The 24,470-nt window shown below is 41.6% G+C and overlaps 1 protein-coding gene across 1 annotated transcript in view; it reads right to left on the bottom strand.

Moving 5' to 3' along the window:
* Positions 1–24,470, bottom strand: part of LOC135518967 (anion exchange protein 3-like) — a 100,927-nt gene that overhangs the window by 53,874 nt on the left and 22,583 nt on the right. The window contains exon 3 of the mRNA XM_064943953.1: positions 2,268–2,442. Coding sequence (XP_064800025.1) covers positions 2,268–2,442 — 175 coding nt within the window. The remainder of the gene's footprint in view (positions 1–2,267; positions 2,443–24,470) is intronic.

Consider the following 24,470-nt stretch of genomic DNA (forward strand, 5'->3'; position numbering starts at 1 on the left):
ATGGATCCTATGGAGGTCTGGTTTCAGTCACTGATAAGGTAGGACAGTCGTGGGTTAGGGAGGAGCAAGGAATTCGGCCGGGGTCAGGTCAGATGAAGTGAGAAGGAACAGTCCTATCCCACACACATATATTTCCACTCCCATGAAGGTTCTAGCAGGAGGCAGTGCCATGACTACACCAGTGAGACGAACCAATTAAGTTACTGACTTAGCAACAGAGACGTATTGGGTGTCTAGAGTTGACTCCACCTAGTAGGAGGGTATAAATACATGTGATTGTTTAAACAAATCTTTGTCTTTGCAGCTGATATTCCAGCTGTGGTGGAATAAACTTGGTTTGAGCTTTTCCTCTGTTTGTTTAGAACTTAACAGGACCTAGTTAATTTATTTAAATTGACTGATTTCCTTATATGAACTGTAACTCAGTAAAATCTTTGAAATTGTTGCATGTTGTGTTTATAATTTTTGCTCAGTGTATATTTCCACACTATGAGGTTGGATTAATATTATGAAATTGTGAAAATTATGATAATGCCCTTTTAGTGTAACAGCTGTTTGAAAAGACCGCCTGAAATTTCAGCCTGTTTTGGTGGGATGGAGTTTTGTCCTCAGTAGGCAGTACATTAGTTAATAAACCAATAAGAAAGAGAATTCCAAACCTCTCTGCCGATAACAGTTAGTTTCCTGTTTCCCCATTCCCACTCAGAACACTACCAGACAGTCCTAGTAAAATTCTTGCTTGAGAAATTGCTCTTTGTTAAGAAGCTGTCTTTCTTTTTGACCATTTTAATTGAAAACAATCAAAGTAAGGTACCTAAATGCTACCCAGAAATGGTGTGATATGGAAATAAAAACTTCCTTTAAGTGACACCAAAATATAATTTTTAAGCCAAAACACATTCCTGTTGGCAAAAATTGATATTCCAAAAACTATGGAGAACACCCCCAAAAAACTGGGTAAGCACAGGTGTTGCACGAAACTTTGGTACTTTGTCGATTAAAAAAAAAAATCATACAACTGTACTAGAATTTTTGTTATGTTCAAATGCTGTCTCACGTGATCAAGAGGATTAAGTCTGTCTCAGAGCGCAATCCATTTAACTCGTGAAGTGCAAAGAGCTCCACTACCTCATTCATCGCTAGAGCAGTCTGGGCTGCATTAGCTCTCCGGGCTGCATTAGCTCTCCACTCATTCTGCACAGAAGTTAGAACACTTAAATAATGCAACACAGCATATGGAACCTGTTAATTGCTGTTCTCAAAACAATGTTCCTACAGGCTAGAACACTTTAAAATGCAAGAAGATACCGGTAGCTTCTAGCTTTATAGGCAAACTTTCCTAGCTAGCTAACAGCTGAATTTCCTACAGCTGAATTCACTTTTTCATCTCCCTTGCCTATCATCTGGTTTCCACTAGATCCCATAGTCACAAAGTCAGATTCCACAGCCACTTTCTGCCTAGAAAATGAAGTCATTACTTTCTTAAAGAGACAGCGCACACATTTATAAAAGAAGCGATTGCTTCTTCTATGCAAATGTTGTTTATCACTTCAATAAAATAATATGTTCTAATAGCAGTTGGCGATAAAATAAGTCCTACATTAAAGGGAACATTTGTCATCTATAGCCCCATGCTATCAGCTAAAACATGCTGAATAACTCAATGCATACACACTCATACTGAATAATATGCATGCACAAACTCCTATTGAATAATATCCATGCACAAACTCCTATTGAATGAGATGCATGCACACACTCCAATATTGAATAATATGCATTAACCTGTATTGTGAATAGACCTAGTCTACATCTTGATTTACTCAGTTTATCAATAGAGATTTACCATTCAAATAAACGATTACCATTATGTTATGTAGTTAGATGGGTGAAAACCAAGTCAAATTGATTGGATGATTGTACAGTTGATCACATTAATGCATACATGGCTGTCTCAACTACAAACAAGTACATAAAATGTTCAGATTAAATTATATTGAACTCACAAGATGCCCGACAACTGAACAGAGTAGGAGCCGAGGTTATCTGTCTGGAGCAAGTGGCATTATTTCACTAATTAGGCTTTTTTTTGTGGTATCGTTTCGGTATGGAGTATCGTAATGGTCTCGAGTATTGTGATTGTATACCTGGTATCGGTACTGAAGTAAAAATTCTAGTATCTTGACAACACTAGTAAGCAGACATTCATGGAATGTTTACTTTGTGTTCTACAAAAGCAGAGAAGATAAAGAAGACTAAAGACTTACACTCAAAATCCTTCTCGTTGTAGTTGCGGCCCATTTTTTCTCCGCCGCTGATCGCGGAGTCAGTGATGATGTTCCCGAACCTCTCCACTGATAATGCATTCTCCCAGTCCTCGTCCTCCTCCTGCTCCTCTGTGGAAAAGTCCTCATCCTCCTCCTCCTCTTCTTTCACATTAATCTGTACAGAGAGCGAGAGAGAGAGTTCTTTCCACAGGGCAGGAGGTGAGACAGGGATGCAGCTTAAGCACCACCCTCTTCAACATATATATCAATGAATTGGCGAATGCACTAGAACTGTCTGCAGCACCCGGCCTCACACTACTATAATCTGAAGTAAAATGTCTACTGATGATCTGGTGCTTCTGTCCCCAACCAAGGAGGGCCTACAGCAGCACCTAGATCTTCTGCACAGATTCAGTCAGACCTGGGCCCTGACAATAAATATCAGTAAATAATGGTGTTCAAAAAAAGGTCCAGTTGCCAGGACCACAAAAACAAATTCCATCTTGACGCCGTTGCCCTAGAGCACACAAACTATACATACCTCAGCCTAAACATCAGCACTACAGGTAAATTCCACAAAGCTGTGGAAGTTATGACATCAAAAGGAAAATAGATTTTGACATAACAATTAGGATCTGGCTAAAAATACTTGAATCAGTTATAGAACCCATTGCACTTTATGGTTGTGAGGTCTGGGGTCCAGTCACCAACCAAGAGTTCACAAAATGGGACAAACACCAAATTGAGACTCTGCATGTAGAATTCGGCAAAAAATATCCTCTGTGTGGAATGTAAAACACCAAATAATTAATGCAGAGCAGAATTAGGCCGATACCTGCTATTTATCAAAATCCAGAAAAGAGCCATTAACTTCTACAACCTCCTAAAAGTAAACGATTCCCAAACCTTCCATAACAAAGCCATCACCTACAGATATACTAACCTGAAGAAGAGTCCCCTAAGCAACCTGGTCCTGGGGCTCTGCTCACAAACACAAACAGACCCCACAGAGCCCCAGGACAGAAACACAATTAGCCCCAACCAAATCATGAGAAAACAAAAAGATAATTACTTGACACATAGGAAAGAATTAACAAAAAAAACTGAGCAAACTAGAATGCTATTTGGCCCTAAACAGAGAGTACACAGTGACATAATACTTGACCACGGTGACTGACTCAAACTTAAGGAAAGCTTTGACTATGTACAGACTCAGTGAGCATAGCCTTGCTATTGAGAAAGGCCACCTTGGCAATGTAAATATATGTTTCCCATGCCAATAAAGCCCCTTATATTGAAATTGAGAGAAAGAGAGCGAGAGAGAGAGGGAGTCAGAGAGAGAGAGAGAGAGATATGTACAATTACCAAGCCCTGCAATGCCAAGAGCTGAGCAAAGAAAAGAAAGAGAAAAAAAAGAGTTCACAAACCTGTTCTACTAACACACTGAAGCCTCAGGACCAGGACATCCAATCAATCAGGATAAACCAAATTACAACACAGTCAGAACTATATTGCTTATTGTGAAAAACAAGCACAAACACAAAGCAAAAATGCAGTTCTATCTGGCCCTAAATCGACAGTACACTGTGGCTAAATATTTGACAATAGTTACTGATCAAAACCTTGACAAAGTACAGGCTCAGTGAGCACATGCCATTGAGAAGGGTAGACACAGGAAAACCTGGCTCCCTGTAGAGGAAAGGCTGTGCAACAACTGCGCAACAGCAGAACCTGAGACGGAGCTGCATTTCCTGACAAAATGTCAAAAATATAAAACAAATTTGAAACCCTTATTCAAGGTTTCAAAGACCTCTCTGATGAGAGTAGGCTACCAGTCTTGTTGGGGGAGGACGCAGAGAGCTGTGGGTTGGCAGCGCACTACATTGCTGCCTGCCATAAGTTGAGGGACAGTGTCTGACAGAACAATCAACCTGCACATGTACTCTACTGTATGCTTATTGTTATTGTTGAAAATACGGTTATTTTATAACTTGGTTATTATTGTTACTGTTGTACCGTTGACAATTTTGATTATCATTTTTATATTGTAAATATCCAAAATAAGCTTTGGCAATATGTACATTGTTACATCATACCAATAAAGCAAATTGAATTGAAGTTAATTGAATTGAGAGAGCGCGCAAGAAAGAGAGACAGAGAGAGAGAGAGAGAGAGCGCAAGACAGAGACAGAGAGAGAGCAAGACAGAGCGAGCGAGACAGAGCGAGCGAGACAGAGAGAGCACGAGAGAGAGAGAAAGCAAGACACAGAGAGAGAGAGAGAGAGAGAGAGAGAGAGAGAGAGAGAGAGAGAGAGAGCAAGAGAGAGAGAGAGAGAGAGAGAGAAAAAGAGCAAGACAGAGCGAGACAGAGAGAGAGAGAGAGAGAGAGAGAGCACGCAAGACAGAAAGTGGGAACTGTGTAATTACATGTTGTCAATGTCACAGATTCAGCTCTTACAAGCTCTTCATAATCAAGCTACTTACATCAAGTTGCTAGGTATCTAATTATTCCAATGTATTACAATATTTACCAAAATAAACCAACTTTCAGCGTGTCAGCAAGTTGTCACAGTGCAGACCATTCACCGGGGTTCGAAACGGGAAGGGTCAGTTACAGTTACAATTTTATTATATTTTTATTTCACCTTTATTTAACCAGGTAGGCCAGTTGAGAACAAGTTCTCATTTACAACTGCGACCTGTCCAAGATAAAGCAAAGCAGTGCGACAAAAACAACACTGAGTTACACATGGGATAAACAAACGCACCGTCGATAATACAAGTTGCATCAGGGAAACCTTGTACTAGTTAGTACTATGTATACAAGGGGACCTATCACTACGGCAACCAACTCAGGGTCGATGTAGCAAAGTGCTGAGAGAGGAAGTGAGGCTAACGCACTGCTGGGCCCTCTACTAACACACTTCTGTCCTTCCATCTGAGAGACAGTCCTAATGCCGGGCTGCGTATACACAGGCAGCACAATTCTGATATTTTGCCCAATTATCGGCAAACGAGCTGATCTGATTGTTCGAAAGACCAATTAGTGGAAAACAATAGCAGAATTGGGCAGCCTGTCTAAACACAGCTGTAGTTATACAACAAATTTCAAGGCTCCCGAGTGGCGCAGCGTTCTAAGGCACTGCATCTCAGTGCTAGAGGAGACACTACAGACCCTGGTTTGATTCCAGGCTGTATCACAACTGGACGAAATTGGGAGTTCCGTAGGGCTGTGCTCACAGACGCCATAATGAGACAAATACAAATCTACCAAAGTACATAATCACAGTGGGTTTCTAGAGCTGAGGCGGCCTAACCCTTTAGCTCTCATTGGCCTCCAGAGGCTTTGATCTGGGCTTTGAAGTCAAGAAGGGGTCTGTTGTGAGGATCACAGACTCGAAGTAGGTGATGTTTGCTAAGGTGATGAAGGACCAACCAACAGGGGCCTGTTCATTTTACTAATTTAGCAGATGCTCTTATGCAGAGTGACTTACAGTATAGAGTAGGGATGCAGAATATAAATCGGTGAACATATCGGGAATCGGCCGATATTAGCTAAAAATGCCAACATCCTTATCAGCCCGATGTCTAGTTTAGCTGACGTCTATACATATATAATTTGTGGATCGAGCAGTCAACAAGTCGAGCAGTCATTTGAAAGATTAAGAACCTTTCAGAGAGACAACTCAAAGGTGAAATCCATTAACGGCAAGATAATGGATTTCATTGCCCTTGACAATCAACCGTTCTCTGTCGTGGGTGATGTTGGCTTTCGTGACTGGTCGAGCACCGGTACACACTAACGTTACCAAGTGCGCTATTGTTCAGATGTTGCCCTACGAGAGTTACACAGGAATAGCGTCACTGCTATAAGCTTCACGACATACTATGGTACGCCGTTTGGGTCTTTGCATGTAATTTGACGCGTTACAAAAATACATGTCAAATAACACACAGTTCTATTATAGTATGTTGGGTGTTCTGAATTTGCACGCGCAAGCCAAGCGCCACCACTACCATCAGTAGCACTCTCAACGCTGTACAAAACAGTCTGCAAACAAGCAGACACCGGCCACAAACAATGTGTTTATAATACCCTGTTGGTAATAAAGCATTATTTGTTCGACTGCAACTTCTGGTGTAGTTAGTTAGCTAGCTCAATACAACCAGCCAGAAAACAATTACCAGTAGAAACTGCAGTCATTTTCACAATTCTTAGAAATGATTTAGGAATCCTTGTAAGTATTAGCTAGGTAGCTACTTGTTGTTCGCCTATTGAAATTGAACTTCAGTACAAGAAAATAAATAGCTAGCCAGCTACTTAACCCTGTTGTCCAAAGCTTATGTTATAAGCAGCCAGCTAGCTTCTTCTGGCTTGATAGACCGGTCCGGTCGAGCCTATGTGTTAAGCTAGCCACAATAAGGATTAGAAACAATAGTGGAAATGGCGGTTTGCCTTCAAAATAAAAGTATCTCTTTGAAAGTGATGCAGAAGGTTACAATTGGTGGAATCATGCCATATTTAGACTAGACCATGTTAAACAAGGTTGGAATGTGAAGCAATGACTGTGAAGAGTTTACGCAAATATTCACATTGTAGCACTTATCGCAGGACTGTGACTGTGTGAAATCACCTTCCCAGTCAGCCTATTGTGTGTATTGACATTCATATTGCACTGTACAGCTTTACCGAAGGATTGGGGATCAATGAAATGTGTTATCAGTCTACTCAATACCCAAGATATTTTTCCCAACATCCTCCTCAGAGTTATCAGACTACAAAACATCCACGCAGTATTGTTTTACCTCGGGAATAGTGTTCAATTCACATAGGTTGACAATAAATGTGGCTCAATTCACAGTTGTTTCAGAGTCCTGCAAAAAGAGCTACGATGTTAATGTTGTCTGTGTGTCACTGGGTAGACTGATACCCCATGTCGTTGATTCACAATCCATAGGTAAGGCTGTACAGTGAAATAAGGATGCCCCCAATGCAATTCTAAAGTATAATACATCCAGTATGGTTTCAACAGATATTTGTCAAATTAACAAAATTCCAACCTCGTTTAGCATGATGTATTCAGCTAAGGCATAATTCTACTATTTGTATTCATTTGCATCACTGTCAATGACATACTTTTATTTTGAAGGCAAACGGCAAAGTCCACTACTGTGGCTAATCTTTATTAAATAAGCTTTTCATTTGACATGTCAAATAACAAACAGTTATATTAAATCAAATTGTATTGGTCATAATAATAATAATAATATATCCCATTTAGCAGACGCTTTTGTCCAAAGCGACTTACAAGTCGGCTGGGGCCACTACTTTTACATATGGGTGGCCCCAGCGGGAATCGAACCCACGACGCTTGGCGTTGCAAGCGCCATGCTCTACCGACTGAGCCACACAGGACTCACATACACATGGTAAGCAGATGTTAATGCGAGTGTAGCGAAATGCTGGTGCTTCCAGTTCCAACAATGCAGTAATATCTAACAAGTAATCCAACAATTCCCCAACAACTACCTAATACACACACATCTAAAGGGGTGAATGAGAATATGTACATGTAAGTATATGGATGAGCGATGGTCGAGCAGCATAGACAAGATGCAATAGATGGTATAAAATACAGTATATACATATGATATGAGTAATGTAAGATATGTAAACATTATTAAAGTGGCACTATTTAAAGTGGCATTGTTTAAAGTGACTAGTGATCCATTTATTAAAGTATCCAGTGATTGGGTCTCAATACAGTATATACAGTGGCTTGCGAAATGATTCATGCCCTTGGCATTTTTCCTATTTTGTTGCCTTACAACCTGGAATTAAAATTGATTTTTGGGGGGTTTGTGTCATTTGATTTACACAACATGCTGAGAGGAATTACGATATGGGGAACAGAACTCCTCGCAATCAGGTTGGCCCTCGAGGAGTGGTGCCACTGGTTGGAGGGCGCACAACATCCCTTTCTCATCCTAACAGATCATCTTAATCTGGAATATAGAGGTGACAAGAGGTTAAACCTCAGACAAGCCCGCTGGGCTCTCTTCTTCACACGCTTCCATTTTCATGTTACTTACATCCCCGGAAAGAAAAACGTAAAAGCTGATGCTCTCTCGTGCCAGTTTGACCTTCCTACCATTAACTCAGACCCTACACCCATTCTTCCTTCCTCTTGTATTATGGGACCGGCACAGTGGGAGATTCACTCTGCCATAGAAGAAGCCCTAACCTCAGAACTGGCTCCTCCTGAGACACCAGCTAGTAAGAGCTTATGTATTTATTTTCTTAGTCAACATTGTGTTCTGTTTCTTTATGTTCTTCAATGTAGCCCTGTCTTTCATTTTTGTTCATTGATTTCACCTGTGTTAGTTACTCACCTGGTCTCATCAGCTCCTTATTTAGTTCAGTTCATTCTGTTTCGCCTTTGTGAGGTATTGTTCATTTTGACTCTACTAAGCCTTTTTCTAGCTCGTTTGTGAGAACCAATTATAGCCTTCAGTCCTAGTTTTGATTCACTTGCCTGTTTGCCTACCTGTGAATGCCTGACGGTGACCACGATTCCTGCATTCTGCGAAGGCAAAATAAAACACCTGCCTTGCTCTGCATGTGAATCTACACCTTTTTCGCCCTGAGTATTCATTAGTCAGGGAGTAAGGATACGCAATGGCGTATCCTAAGCAACCACTGAGGGAAGGCCAGTAGCGCAGTTTCATGCCAAGACATGTGAGGTGAACAATAAAATTTGCGACCACTCACTGAAGAATGGCACCGAAGGAGATGAATCAGAAGGGAAGGATTTACTTCAGACGCCCGACAAGGCCCTCATCCCCGTCATTCGCAGAAAGAAGAGACGGAGGTATCAAGAACAATGTTCTGGGTGCCTTGTAAGTAGGGTTGCAAAGTGTAATTCTCCGGAAATGTTCCAATGGAAGTTAAGCCCTGGAATTTTGTGAATTTTGCTTGAATTCATCAACAAAATGTTTGCTTATAACAGTGAACCTTTGTTGTGGGATACACATGAGGCAATTCTAGGTCTTGTGGCATATTTTGGTTAAACTACCCCCAATTCAATGGAATTGCAACCCTCTGCATGCACGGTACATTCTAACATCACATGTTCAGTGCACTCTTCTAGCACATGTACAGCTGATTCTCAAGATCTTGCACACTAATGAGATATTACTGAGCCCACACTACTACACTGTCTAAGCCAAGGACTACATGCTTTCTGGTACGTCTTGATTACAATACTGGGTGGGGTGAATATATTTTATATGACATAAAATTATGTATGTTAACTAGTAAATAGTAGCCTACAGCAAACTGTGTTTAAATAATTTCTAACTTGTTAACCTCTCTCGGGTAGGGGGCAGCATTCGGAATTTTGGATGAAAAGCCCAAATTAAACGGTCTCCTACTCGGCCCCAGAAGATATGATATGATATGCATATAACTGGTAGATTTGGATAGAGAACACTAAGTTTCCAAAACTGTTAAAATAGTGTCTGAGTATAACAGAACTGATTTAGCAGGCGAAAACCTGAGAAAAATCCATTCAGGAAGTAATTTTTTGGGGGGGGTTGTAGTTTTCTATTCAATGCCATTACAGTATCCATTGACTTAGGACTCCATTTGCAGTTCCTATGCCTTCCACTAGATGTCAACAGTCTTTAGAAATCGTTTCAGGCTTTTCTTCTTATAAATGAGGGAGTAAGACCAGTCTGAACGAGTGGACCCTAACGTGACGCAGAGTTTTTTCAGGCGCATGTGCATTACTCGTTTACCTTTTATATTGACGACGTTATTGTCTGGTTGAAATATTATAGATAATTTAGGCTAAAACAAAACACCTGAGGATTGAATATAAACATCGTTTGACATGTTTCTATGAACTTGACGGATACAATTTAGATTTTTTTATCTGATTGTTTTGACTGAGTTTGAGCCTGTGGATTACTGAAGAAAACATGCAAACAAAACTGAGGTTTTTGGATATAAAGAGACTTCATCAAACAAAAGGAACATTTATTGAGTAAATGAGTGTCTTCTGATTGCCACCATATGAAGATCATCATAGGTAAGGGATTCATTTTTTCTCTATTTCTGAGATTTGTAACACTTCTGCTTGGCTGAGTACCGTTTGTAATAATTTGTGGACTGTACTATATCCTGGGCTAGGTATGTTCTGGGCTAGGTATGCTTTCGCCGAAAAGCATTTTATAAATATGACACTGGTTGGTTTAACAAGAAGTTAATCTTTAAAACCTATGTAAAATATGTTTTGTTTTCTGATTTTTTTTTATAATGAGCATTTCTGTAATTGAAACTAAGCTAATTAAACTTGTGTTATTGACCAAATACTTATTTTCTCCCATAATTTGCAAATAAATTCATAAAAAATCCTACAATGTGATTTTCTGGATTTTTTTCTAGTTGCCTGTGTCTGCACTGTTTATATATAGCGTCACGTTTTGTAAGTTTGTTTTAGTGTTCTTTCTTCATTAAATATAGAACACGTATTCATATCACGCTGTGCCTTGGTCTCCTCCATTCGACGAATGTGACAATTAGAGTGGCCACCCTTGGCATTTTTCCTATTTTGTTGCCTTACAACCTGGAATTAAAATAGATTTTTTGGGGGAGGGGTTGTGTCATTTGATTTACACAATGCCTACCTTTTTGAAGATGCAAAATATTTTTTCTTGTGAAACAAACAAGAAATAAAGACAAAAAAACAGAACTTGAGCGTGCATAAACTAATCACCTTTTGCCCATTCTTCAAGGCAAAACTGCTCCTGCTCCTTCATGTTGAATGGGTTCCGCTGGTGTACAGTAATCTTGAAGTCATACCACAGATTCTCAATTGGATTGAGGTCTGGGCTTTGACTAGGCCATTCCAAGACATTTAAAATGTTGTTTTCCCTTAAACGACTCGAGTGTTGCTTTATCAGTATGCTTAGGGTCATTGTCCTGCTGGAAGGTGAACCTCCGTCCCGGTCTCAAATCTCTGGAAGACAAACAGGTTTCCCTCAAGAATTTCCCTGTATTTAAAGCAACCCATCATTCCTTCAATTTTTATCAGTTTCCCCACAGCATGATGCTGCTGCTGATGTTCTCGGGGTGATGAGGTGTTGGGTTGCGCCAGACATAGCATTTTCCTTGATGGCAAAAATATCAAATTTAGTCTCATCTAACCAGAGTACCTTCTTCCATATGTTGGGGAGTCTCCCACATGCCTTTTGGTGAACACCACGTGTTTGCTTATTTCTTTCTTTAACCTGTTAAATCTATGGTGGCGCTATTTCATTTTTGGATAAAAAGACGTGCCCGTTTTAAGCGCAATATTTTGTCACAAAAAGATGCTCGACTATGCATATAATTGATAGCTTTGGAAAGAAAACACTCTGACGTTTCCTGAACTGCAAAGATATTATCTGTGAGTGCCCCAGAACAGAAGCTACAGGCGAAACCAAGATGAAACTGCAACCAGGAAATGAGCAGGATTTTTGAGGCTCTGTTTTTCCTTGTCTCCTTATATGGCTGTGAATGCGACAGGAATGAGCCTGCCCTATCTATCGTTTCCCCAAGGTGTCTGCAGCATTGTGACGTATTTGTAGGCATATCATTGGAAGATTGACCATAAGAGACTACATTTGCCAGGTGTCCACCCGGTGTCCTCTGTCGAAATTGGTGCGTCATCTTCAACTGCACGTCTTTTCCAAGCGACTCACCGGAGAAAGAAGACTACCACGAACGATATATATCAATGAAGAGATATGTGAAAAACACATTGAGGATTGATTCTAAACAGCGTTTGCCGTGTTTCAGTCAATATTATGGAGTTAATTTGGAAAACAGTTTGCCGTTTTGATGACTGAATTTGTTTTTGGTACCCAAACGTGATGTACAAAACGGAGCGATTTCTCCTACACAAAGAATCTTTCAGGAAAAACTGAACATTTGCTATGTAACTGAGAGTCTCCTCATTGAAAACATCCGAAGTTCTTCAAAGGTAAATGATTTTATTTGAATCCTTTTCTGGTTTTTGTGCAAATGTTGCCCGCTAAATGCTACGCTAAATGCTATGCTAGCTATCACAAATGCTTGTTTTGCTATGGTTCTAAAGCATATTTTGAAAATCTGAGATGACAGTGTTGTTAAGAAAATGCTAAGCTTGAGAGCTAGCACTTTCATTTCATTTGCGATTTTCATAAATAGTTAACGTTACGTTATGCTAATGAGCTTGACTATAACTGGATACAGGTTTTTTTCATAGCCAAACGTGAACAAAACGGAGCGATTTGTCCTACACAAATAATATTTTTTTGAAAAACTGAACATTTGCTATCTGAGAGTCTCCTCATTGAAAACATCTGAAGTTCTTCAAAGGTAAAGGTGATTTTATTTGAATGATTTTCTTGCTTTTGTGAAAATGTTGCTGGCTGAATTCTAGTTTTATAGCTATGCTAGCTATCAACACTCTTACACAAATGCTTATTTAGCTATGGTTGAAAATAATATTTTGAAAATCTGAGATGACAGTGTTGTTAACAAAAGTCTAAGCTTGAGAGCAAATATATTTATTTCATTTCATTTGCGATTTTCATGAATAGTTAATGTTGCGTTATGCTAATGAGCTTGAGGCTATAAATAGAATCCCGGATCCGGGATTGCTCGACGCAAGAAGTTAAGCAATGGCTTTTTTTCTGGCCACTCTTCCGTAAAGCCCAGCTCTGTGAATCGTACGGCTTAAAAGTGGTCCAATGGACAGATACTCCAATCTCCGCTGTGGAGCTTTGCAGCTCCTTCAGGGTTATCTTTGGGCCCTGTTGCCTTTCTGATTAATGCCCTTCTTGCCTGGTCTGTGAGTTTTGGTGGGCGGCCTTCTTGGCAGGTTTGTGCTGCCATATTCTTCCCAATTTTTTAAATAATGGATTTATTGGTGCTCTGTGGGATGTTCAAAGTTTCAGATTTTTTTTTATAACCCAACCCTGATCTGTACTTCTCCACAACTTTGTCCCTGACCTGTTTGGAGAGCTCCTTGGTCTTCATGGTGTCACTTGCTTGGGGCCTCCTGGGCCTTTCAGAGCAGGTGAGTGTGTATACATATACTGAGATCATGTGACACAGATTGCACACAGGTGGACTTTATTTAACTAATTATGTGTGATTTCTGAAGATAATTGGTTGCACCAGATCTTATTTAGGGGCTTCATAGCAAAGGGGGTAAATACATATGTACATTTCCGGTTCCGGGTTGGAGCGAGCGGTCGCATCTACACTTCGGTACGCAGGTAGTATAACCTTTCATTACATTTTCATTACATTTCATTATAGTACAACGGTTTGATTTGTCTAATCTTAGCAAGTTCTTCTTAGCTAGCTACATAGCCGTCTTTGTATCAAAGATAATTGCGTAATTATCGTATTTCGTCGTCCTAACGTAGTCTACACTGCTATCTGCCCAGCAGCTAGCTAAGCAACTAGCTAACGTCTAAGACAATTGTGTAGTCCAGCAGCTAGCTAAGCAACTCAGCTAACGTCTAAGACAATTGTGTATTTGTCTAGAGCGATTTTGTGTAGTCTAGGTTAGCTAGCCAGCTATTGTCGTTCTTTTAACGTAACGTAACGCAATCAACACTGCTAGCTAGCCAGCTAGCCCCCGACTAGCAGCACTGTAGAAACTATTACAGTACAACGGTTTGATTTGTTTGATCGTAGCTAGCTAGCTACATAGCCGTCTTTGTATCTAAGACAATTGTGTAGTCTAGAGCGATTTTCTAGGTTAGCTAGCCAGCTATTGTCGTTAGCTAGCTAGCTAGCCCCAAATAGCAGCACTGTAGAAACTATTACACTCGACGGAACGACTTGATTAGTGTAGTGTCAACATCGCAGCCACTGCCAGCTAGCCTACTCCAGCAGTACTGTATCATTTCAATCATTTTAGTCAATAAGATTCTTGCTACGTAAGCTTAACTTTCTGAACATTCGAGACGTGTAGTCCACTTGTCATTCCAATCTCCTTTGCATTAGCGTAGCCTCTTCTGTAGCCTGTCAACTATGTGTCTATCTATCCCTGTTCTCTCCTCTCTGCACAGACCATACAAACGCTCCACACCGCGTGGCCGCGGCCACCCTAATCTGGTGGTCCCAGCGCGCACGACCCACGTGGAGTTCCAGGTCTCCGGTAGCCTCTGGAACTGCCGATCTGCGGCCAACAAGGCAGAGTTCATCTCAGCCTATGCCTCCCTCCAGTCCCTCGACTTCTTGGCACTGACGGAAACATGGATCACCACAGATAACACTGCTACTCCTACTGCTCTCTCTTCGTCCGCCCACGTGTTCTCGCACACCCCGAGAGCTTCTGGTCAGCGGGGTGGTGGCACCGGGATCCTCATCTCTCCCAAGTGGTCATTCTCTTTTCTCCCCTTACCCATCTGTCTATCGCCTCCTTTGAATTCCATGCTGTCACAGTTACCAACCCTTTCAAGCTTAACATCCTTATCATTTATCGCCCTCCAGGTTCCTCGGAGAGTTCATCAATGAGCTTGATGCCTTGATAAGCTCCTTTCCTGAGGACGGCTCACCTCTCACAGTCCTGGGCGACTTTAACCTCCCCACGTCTACCTTTGACTCATTCCTCTCTGCCTCCTTCTTTCCACTCCTCTCCTCTTTGACCTCACCCTCTCACCTTCCCCCCTACTCACAAGGCAGGCAATACGCTCGACCTCATCTTTACTAGATGCTGTTCTTCCACTAACCTCATTGCAACTCCCCTCCAAGTCTCCGACCACTACCTTGTATTCTTTTCCCTCTCACTCTCATCCAACACTTCCCATACTGCCCCTACTCGGATGGTATCGCGCCGTCCCAACCTTCGCTCTCTCTCCCCCGCTACTCTCTCCTCTTCCATCCTATCATCTCTTCCCTCTGCTCATACCTTCTCCAACCTATCTCCTGATTCTGCCTCCTCAACCCTCCTCTCTTCCCTTTCTGCATCCTTTGACTCTCTATGTCCCCTATCCTCCAGGCCGGCTCGGTCCTCCCCTCCCGCTCCGTGGCTCGACGACTCATTGCGAGCTCACAGAACAGAGCTCCGGGCAGCCGAGCGGAAATGGAGGAAAACTCGCCTCCCTGCGGACCTGGCATCCTTTCACTCCCTCTCTACATTTTCCTCCTCTGTCTCTGCTGCTAAAGCCACTTTCTACCACTCTAAATTCCAAGCATCTGCCTCTAACCCTAGGAAGCTCTTTGCCACCTTCTCCTCCCTCCTGAATTCTCCTCCCTCCTGAATCCTCCTCCCCCCCCCTCCTCCCTCTCTGCAGATGACTTCGTCAACCATTTTGAAAAGAAGGTCGACGACATCCGATCCTCGTTTGCTAAGTCAAACGACACCGCTGGTTCTGCTCACACTGCCCTACCCTGTGCTCTGACCTCTTTCTCCCCTCTCTCTCCAGATGAAATCTCGCTTCTTGTGACGGCCGGCCGCCCAACAACCTGCCCGCTTGACCCTATCCCCTCCTCTCTTCTCCAGACCATTTCCGGAGACCTTCTCCCTTACCTCACCTCGCTCATCAACTCATCCCTGACCGCTGGCTACGTCCCTTCCGTCTTCAAGAGAGCGAGAGTTGCACCCCTTCTGAAAAAACCTACACTCGATCCCTCCGATGTCAACAACTACAGACCAGTATCCCTTCCCTCTTTTCTCTCCAAAACTCTTGAACGTGCCGTCCTTGGCCAGCTCTCCCGCTCAGAATGACCTTCTTGATCCAAATCAGTCAGGTTTCAAGACTAGTCATTCAACCGAGACTGCTCTTCTCTGTATCACCGAGGCGCTCCGCACTGCTAAAGCTAACTCTCTCTCCTCTGCTCTCATCCTTCTAGACCTATCGGCTGCCTTCGATACTGTGAACCATCAGATCCTCCTCTCCACCCTCTCCGAGTTGGGCATCTCCGGCACGGCCCACGCTTGGATTGCGTCCTACCTGACAGGTCGCTCCTACAAGGTGGCGTGGCGAGAATCTGTCTCCTCACCACGCGCTCTCACCACTGGTGTCCCCCAGGGCTCTGTTCTAGGCCCTCTCCTATTCTCGCTATACACCAAGTCACTTGGCTCTGTCATAACCTCACATGGTCTCTCCTATCATTGCTATGCAGACGACACACAATTAATCTTCTCCTTTCCCCCTTCTGATGACCAGGTGGCGAATCGCATCTCTGCATGTCTGGCAGACATATCAGTGTGGATGACGGATCACCACCTCAAGCTGAACCTCGGCAAGACGGAGCTGCTCTTCCTCCCGGGGAAGGACTGCCTGTTCCATGATCTCGCCATCACGGTTGACAACTCCATTGTGTCCTCCTCCCAGAGCGCTAAGAACCTTGGCGTGATCCTGGACAACACCCTGTCGTTCTCAACCAACATCATGGGGGTGGCCCGTTCCTGTAGGTTCATGCTCTACAACATCCGCAGAGTACGACCCTGCCTCACACAGGAAGCGGCGCAGGTCCTAATCCAGGCACTTGTAATCCAGACGGGAGATGACTGCAACTCGCTGTTGGCTGGGCTCCCTGCCTGTGCCATTAAACCCCTACAACTCATCCAGAACGCCGCAGCCCGTCTGGTGTTCAACCTTCCCAAGTTCTCTCACGTCACCCCGCTCCTCCGCTCTCTCCACTGGCTTCCAGTTGAAGCTCGCATCCGCTACAAGACCATGGTGCTTGCCTACGGAGCTGTGAGGGGAACGGCACCGCAGTACCTCCAGGCTCTGATCAGGCCCTACACCCAAACAAGGGCACTGCGTTCATCCACCTCTGGCCTGCTCGCCTCCCTACCACTGAGGAAGTACAGTTCTCGCTCAGCCCAGTCAAAACTGTTCGCTGCTCTGGCCCCCAATGGTGGAACAAACTCCCTCACGACGCCAGGACAGCAGAGTCAATCACCACCTTCCGGAGACACCTGAAACCCCACCTCTTCAAGGAATACCTAGGATAGGATAAGTAATCCTTCTCCCCCCTTAAATGATTTAGATGCACTATTGTAAGTGGCTGTTCCACTGGATGTCAGAAGGTGAATTCACCAATTTGTAAGTCGCTCTGGATAAGAGCGTCTGCTAAATGACTTAAATGTAAATGACTTAAATGTACGCACCACTTGTCCATTTTAAAATGTTTTTCTTTAACTTCACCAATTTGGACTATTTTGTGTATGTGCAAATAAAAATCCATTTAAATTACAGGTTTTAATGCAACAAAATATGAAAAATGCCAATGTTATTTTCATCTCAATTATGAATTTTAGATGTGTGTTTCTGATTTGTGAAATCTGTCTACCGTGGTGTTGTGTATTTTCGTGGTTATTTTAGATGTTTTGTTAATTTTTGCAAGGCACTGTACCTAAATTACCTCGACTAACTGGTGCCCTCACACATTGACTCTGTACCGGTACCCCCTGTATATAGCCTCGCTATTGTTATTCTACTGCTGCTATTTAACTATTTGTTACTTTTATTTTCAGTTTTTTACTTAACCAATAATGCTTTAAGAAGTTAAGAAAAATGTGTTAAGGGCTTGTAAGCAAGCATTTCACCTGTTGTATTTGGAGCATGTGACAAAAACAATTGATTTGAAGTGTGTGTGTCTGTGTCAGTCAGGGTTTGTTGGTTATTTTTAATCATGACAGTGACACTCTGGATGTGGTCTTTCTTCTTTGAGTTATCCTGACACATAGAACATGACTGGATGCCATCCCTCAAATCTGTACTGATGTCTTTACGCTACAGGCTAATGTCCAAAAAACTACTGGAGATGCTTCACTCTACAAGGTCTGAGTAGAATCTCCTGGGGTCCAGGAATTTTTTGAAACAATTTTTTCACTTGACCAATTTGGGCAATTTTGTGTAAGTTTAATACATGAAATCCAAATAAAAATTCATTTAAAATGTTGTAATGCAACAAAATGAAAAAAAAAAAACAGCAAGAGGGGTGAATACTTTTGCAAGGCACTGTATCAATACATACACACAACATATTCCGGGCCTTCCTTTCACACCGATGCATTTCCTAATGAAGCCGGTGATGGAGGTGGTTAGCTCATCGACGATATTGAAGTGTGCCATTGATGCTATCGTCAAGGTAGTATGTTGATATGAGTAGAATACTGTACTGTCAAGCTCACTAACACAGATGATCTCCCTGTAAAATTAAAATAATTCAAATCAAATCGTATTGGTCACATACACATGGTTAGCAGATGTTATTTTGAGTGTTGCGAAATGCTTATGCTTCTAGATCCGACAGCGCAGCAGTATCTAACAGGTAATATCTAACAATGCCACATCAACCTAATACACACATTCTAGTAAAGGAATTGGATGAGATTTTCTAAGTATAAAATATATGGATGAGCAGTGACAGAGCAATTCCCTGTTCTCCTGGGTGTCCACAACTGTAACTACACATATCCTACTTGCTCTGTTTTGGACTCAAGGTGCTGGCACACCGCCATACAAACGGCACAAAAAAGTCAGATTGGTGTGATTTCACTTTTCTGTTTGATTAATGTTTTGTCCAGTTTGACATGTTCAAACTGCATTCATCGGTTTGAGACAATGTGCAAGTGTCTTTACTGTACAGGCACACAAGCATGTGTTCGAAATCTCTGCTTCAACTGAGAAAATGACACCTGTAAACAAGCAAAAGTACAACTTTGAAGTATATTGCTTTTGACAACTATCTATACTCAACACAAACATGTGGGCCTGGACAATGTTTGTCTCTTTCGCAACGCACATTTTATCTGTCCATTGTATGAATGGTAATTGAGCGCAGTAAAAAGGTTATGGATTGTATTTACATTTGTTAAACAAGCAAGACAAATAAGAATGGATGGCGCTGGGAATTCAGGAGAGGCCCACAGATGTGTTTGTACTCTCTTCAATAGGGCTCTGAGTAAACTGCAGACAGAAGGCTGCAGGCTGTGCCAGATAAGAGGTGAGAGTACACATACAGCGAGCAGACTTCTCCATTCTCACAGCTGGTCTTCTGGAACCTATATAACATGTTCTTCCATCCAGCATCACCAGTTAACAATGATCCATCTTGGGCACACATTTACCTAATCCAAGTATGTGGTCACAATGTGCCCTCTCCCCCCGCACATGCTAGCGTGGGTGAACCTGCGTTTGTTTACACGGCCGTAATGTCTGTGTTTGATGTTGCCTTGTGTATGTGTGTCAGCCTGCCAAGTACATCACCATTGCAAACCCAGTCGCAGCTGGTCCCTGGGGATAGGGCATGTGGTTCATTTAACCCCCCTCTTGCTATCCCTCACCCATCTGCAAGTTCTGCAGGCTCTAGTTTTGTCTAATCTTATTGTCCAATTGTGTGGTCCAGTGCTGCAAGGAAAGACCTAGTTAAGCTGCAGCTGGCCCAGAACAGAGTGGCACATTTTGCTCTTAATTGTAGTTCCAGTAATTGAAGTTCCAGTAGTTAGCTACATGGTAAAACAGTAGTGTGTAGTTCCAGTAGTTAGCTACACGGTAAAATTGAAATTAACGACTGAAAATATTACCACGTTTGACTATAATTTAACTACCACTAAGCTACACCATTGCACGCTAAAGTGGAGCCTATGTCTCTTTTGGTTAAGCTTGACTGTTCTTTCAACCGTCACCTCAGCTAGGGTGAGGTGGGCTACACTGTAAAAAATGACCCACGGGCTTATTAAATATTGCAAAAGAAAGTAATAGATTTTTACTTAAAATAATACGTTTTTGGTTTTACTTACATTTTTGAATACATTTTTGAATATATATGTGTTGAAAGACTGGCATTTGCAAATAAAAATCCAAGGTAATGTGCTGCTAACTTAAAAATATGATATTCAAATTATTATTATGTTGGACTGACATGCTAGATCTAGTTATGAACTTCAATTGTGCTTGGAACATTACAACGGACATCGTCTTGATCATTCTCGTCTGGAATGACTGTGGCAGGTAAGGACCAAATTATCACTTGGAATGTAGTTTCGATCGCTCTCCACATATTTTAGAAGAAATGTCAAATATTGGAAATATTGGTGGAAAACGTTGAATAATATTCGAAAAGCCTTTAGCTAGCTATATTGCCAGAGTACGTTTATATATTTTCACGTTGATAAGCTAGCTAGTTAACGGCCATGATGTCTGTATAGTTAGCTAGTGGTGGGCATGCTACTAGCTAGTTAACATCCAAATGGATTGAACAAGAATTTGCTCTTAAAACCTGTTGCGACTCTAGGGGCAGTATTTTCATTTTTGGAAAAAAAAGACACCATGATCCGAGAGGACCTCGTTCAGCATGTGATGAAGGTGTTCACTGTGAAGTATCTGCACAAGAATATAGAGCATGGGATCTGCATCAAAAGAGCAGAGGTCCTGGCTGGTATTCGCAGTATTGCACAGTCATGTACCTTGCTTTTGGGCCTCATCTATGGCTTAAATCTAAGGTACCCCAAAGAACTGAAAGATGCCATTGAGGTGTTCCAAAAACTATTCTTGGAACTTGATGATCTCAGGACCTCCCCACGCGTCAAAGCTCTAAAGATGAAGTTACTTGTTTTCAGAGATATCTAAAGATATCTATGAGAACTGTCAAAGGGCCACTCACAAACTGTAGTCTAAACCCTACTTAGAAAGCTGAAAAGCTAGTTGCTAGGTGGTATAGAGCTACAGTTTACATGATGCTCTTTTTCAGGTGAAGTTATACGAGACATTGTCAATTCCTGTTTTAAAAAACAGCTTCGTTTTAAAACTTACTTCATATGCACTAGTGGATTTTTGAGATGATTTGTAGTCAGGTGCAAGCTATCTGGATGTAACTTTACCAAAGGAGGCATGGTGAAGGAATACCCAGAATGTCAAAATAATATGTCCATATGGGCTTCACTTGTGGAGTCAGGTTTAAGGGACAATTTGGCATATATTTTGTAACAAAATGTCATTTGCAAAATCTAAAAACAGTTTGAATGAGGTTGTATTTGAAGAAATGAAAACCTTTTATTCAAAATTTAAAAAAGGTGTTGAAGTTGAAAACCAATTCTTTTTGCATATTCCCTTGTATAGAAATAATATTTTTTTTGTAAATTATCCCAAGTATATTGAGGTAACTATTTGTTTTTTAAGTATAGTTGTGAGTATATTTCATTAGTAGGAAACCAACTTAAATACATTTTACTAACCTGAGTACCATAAAAAACTGAATATCAATTACGATACTGAATAAATTCAGCAAATTAAACTTACAATATGAGTTCTGTAACTGATTACATTAAGTATATCAAACTTATAACATTAGCCCTGGGACTTGAAGGACTTCAGCAGGTCAAAAACTGTTCTGAACCTGATAAAATTAAGTTGAATGAAAGCAATTTGAGATCCTGTTAGTTGTATGCACTTAATATGTTTGAGTTTGAAATGCACTAAAAGCAAAGTATATTATACTTAAAATATCCGTGTTGGATTTACTTAAAAGGTTGATGCAAATAGTTACTTAGATTTTTTTAAGTAAAAGGGGCACAATATTTTTTACAGTGAGGTGGGATAGTTTGGGGTGGATGAGGGGGGGGTTGGTATTTTATTAGGATGCCCATTAGCTGCTTCAAAAGCAGCAGCTACTCTTCCTGGGGTCCACACAAAACATGAGTGGTGTAGCTAACTACTGGAACTACACACTACTGTTTTACCATGTAGCAGTGTAGCCAACTACTGGACCGACAAACTACTTTTTTAGCTAAAATAAAATATGGGTGAAGGAGCGGCAGGTAGCCTAGTTGTTAGAGCGTTAGGCTAGTAACCGAAAGGTTGCGAGATCGAATCCCTGAGCTGACAAGGTAAAACATCTGTCGTTCTGCTGTTATTGTAAATATGAATTTGTTCTTTAACGGACTTGCCTAGTAAAATAAAAGGTTAAAAATAAAATATTATTTTATTAACGAAATGTGTTTATTTGTTCATGAGGATACTGTGCAGTCTACAATACATACTGTAGTAAACATGGGAACGTGCCTAATTCCTTACATAAGCAGGAGCAGGCCACGTCTGTACTACAGAATGTGGGGCATGCGGGAGACCGGTGTTATTTCATAGTTGTGATGTCTTAACTATTATTCTACAGTGTAGAAAATAGTAAAAATAAAGACAAATCCTGAAATGAATAATGAAAAGCACCCGAATGTCTCATTCAGAACACACAACGACTGTACCATTTAACTAAGCTAAGAATGACGGGAATAATCAATTCAATAAACGTTGGGGAGTTAGCCTAAAGTTAATATACTGGCAAGTTTGATGCATAACTACTAACATTAGGTAGCTAGCTAACAAACCAGTACATACTGCTGCAATGATATGCTATGTGGTTCGTAAGGATAGCATAGCTAACAAATTGTCAGCTAACATAATGTGTCAGGTAACTTATTTGAAAAACATTACTTTGTTACATTGAGTAGCTAACTACCCCTTGGTCGTTAGGGCAAATCTGGTCAGTGATAGTTTTTTTTCACACCTAGCTCGGCTATTAGACTATTCTTTAGTAAAGGTTGAATAGTCGATTGTTCGGCTATTAGCCCCCCCTCCCTAACTTGCAACACTTTGTTCCGATCTCATTCCTTTCTCTCTTCCACGTGTCATCATTCTGCGCCTGAATGGTTCGCATGTGGTTATGCTGGCAGGATATGGTAGCATTTCAGTTGTGCATCAAGAAATCTGCATACAGTAGAAGGTTTGTGAGAAGGTGTGGTTATTCACAGGCAAATTGTTATGCTATAGAGGTACATGTGTCTTTTTGTCGAGAGCAAAACTTGTTTATTTTCAACCAAAAATTGGGACACAAATGCATAATAAGTGCTCTAACTCCCCTTGTGGTGGTCTGGAGCAATGAAGCTGTGACGCTGGGTACCTCCGCGGTGTACGCTCACAGGTTTTAAAGGAGAAAGCACTATCTTCTTCTAGTGTGAAGTAAATGGAAATGGTAGCTTGGTAAACTATCTGTTCAGAGTAGCTTCCCCAACACTGTTTTTGGATCAACTACTTACTTTTAGATTACTTTCCCCTTACGATGCATAGACAAAAAAATATCGCCAATTGAATGACATTAATTACAGATAATAATACAACAAGGCTTTATCTTTACATTAAAAAACAAAGTAAGATTGCCAGTAATTACAATTAATTACATTCCCTTGATCTTAAAAAATATGACTTGGAAATATGGAAAACTAGATAACTAAAAAAGTTGACTTCTTAGCCTACTGTGTTGTTGATGGTTTTGTTGTCATGGGCCCATTGCTTCCAACAAAAATTAAGTTCCTATTTTCCCCGTCTCAGGCTGTTGGCAGTAATTCCACCCAATTCAGCTGCCCTGTGTGCCGGGTAGGCAAATTGTTGCCATTCTGAACCATTTCATGTGTCTGAAGGTACAAACCAGCCCAGAGAGCAAATCAAGTGCACTATAGGCCTACCACTGGCCAATCGAATGGCTGAGATGACCCTGTCTGCAGTAACATAGCAGGCATAAAAGAAAATTTACAGCAAAGTTGATACTGTGAAATTTCAAAATGTTTGAAACCATGACTAGTGAGACTGTCAACGAATACAGCAAAGATGGCTCGGTATCGTCTGTCATGTAGCGAGCATAGAATGTGTTAAGTTTGTCTGGGAGGGAGGCTTTGGTGGACACCGAACAGCTGGATTTGCATTTGTAGTCTGTGATATTCTGTAGACTTTGTAACACGAGTCGCAAGTCTGAGTTGTGGAACATCAATTCAAGTTTGAGTCTGTTTTGTCTTTTCGTAACCCTAATGGATTTGCAGAGCTTGTACTTGCTTGCCGAGTCATCAGGGTTCGTTCTGCTGGCATTGAATGCTGCAGTACGGGCTCTCAGAATTGTACAGATACCCCAACCAAAAACCATGGATAAATGGAGATAAGTCCGGATTATTATTGCTAGCTAGCGGTGTCGCCTCCCGCCTGCTGTGTACCAGAATCCTCCTAGCTAGCTAGCTACCGGTGTCGCCACCCGCCAGCTGTGTACCAGAATCCTCCGAGCTAGCTAGCTACCGATGTCGCCTCCCGCCTGCTGTGTACCAGAATCCTGCTAGCTACCGGTGTCGCCTCCCGCCTGCTGTGTACCAGAATCCTCCTAGC

The sequence above is a fragment of the Oncorhynchus masou genome, chromosome 29 (genome assembly GCF_036934945.1).
Source record: "Oncorhynchus masou masou isolate Uvic2021 chromosome 29, UVic_Omas_1.1, whole genome shotgun sequence".
Lineage (NCBI taxonomy): Eukaryota > Metazoa > Chordata > Actinopteri > Salmoniformes > Salmonidae > Oncorhynchus > Oncorhynchus masou.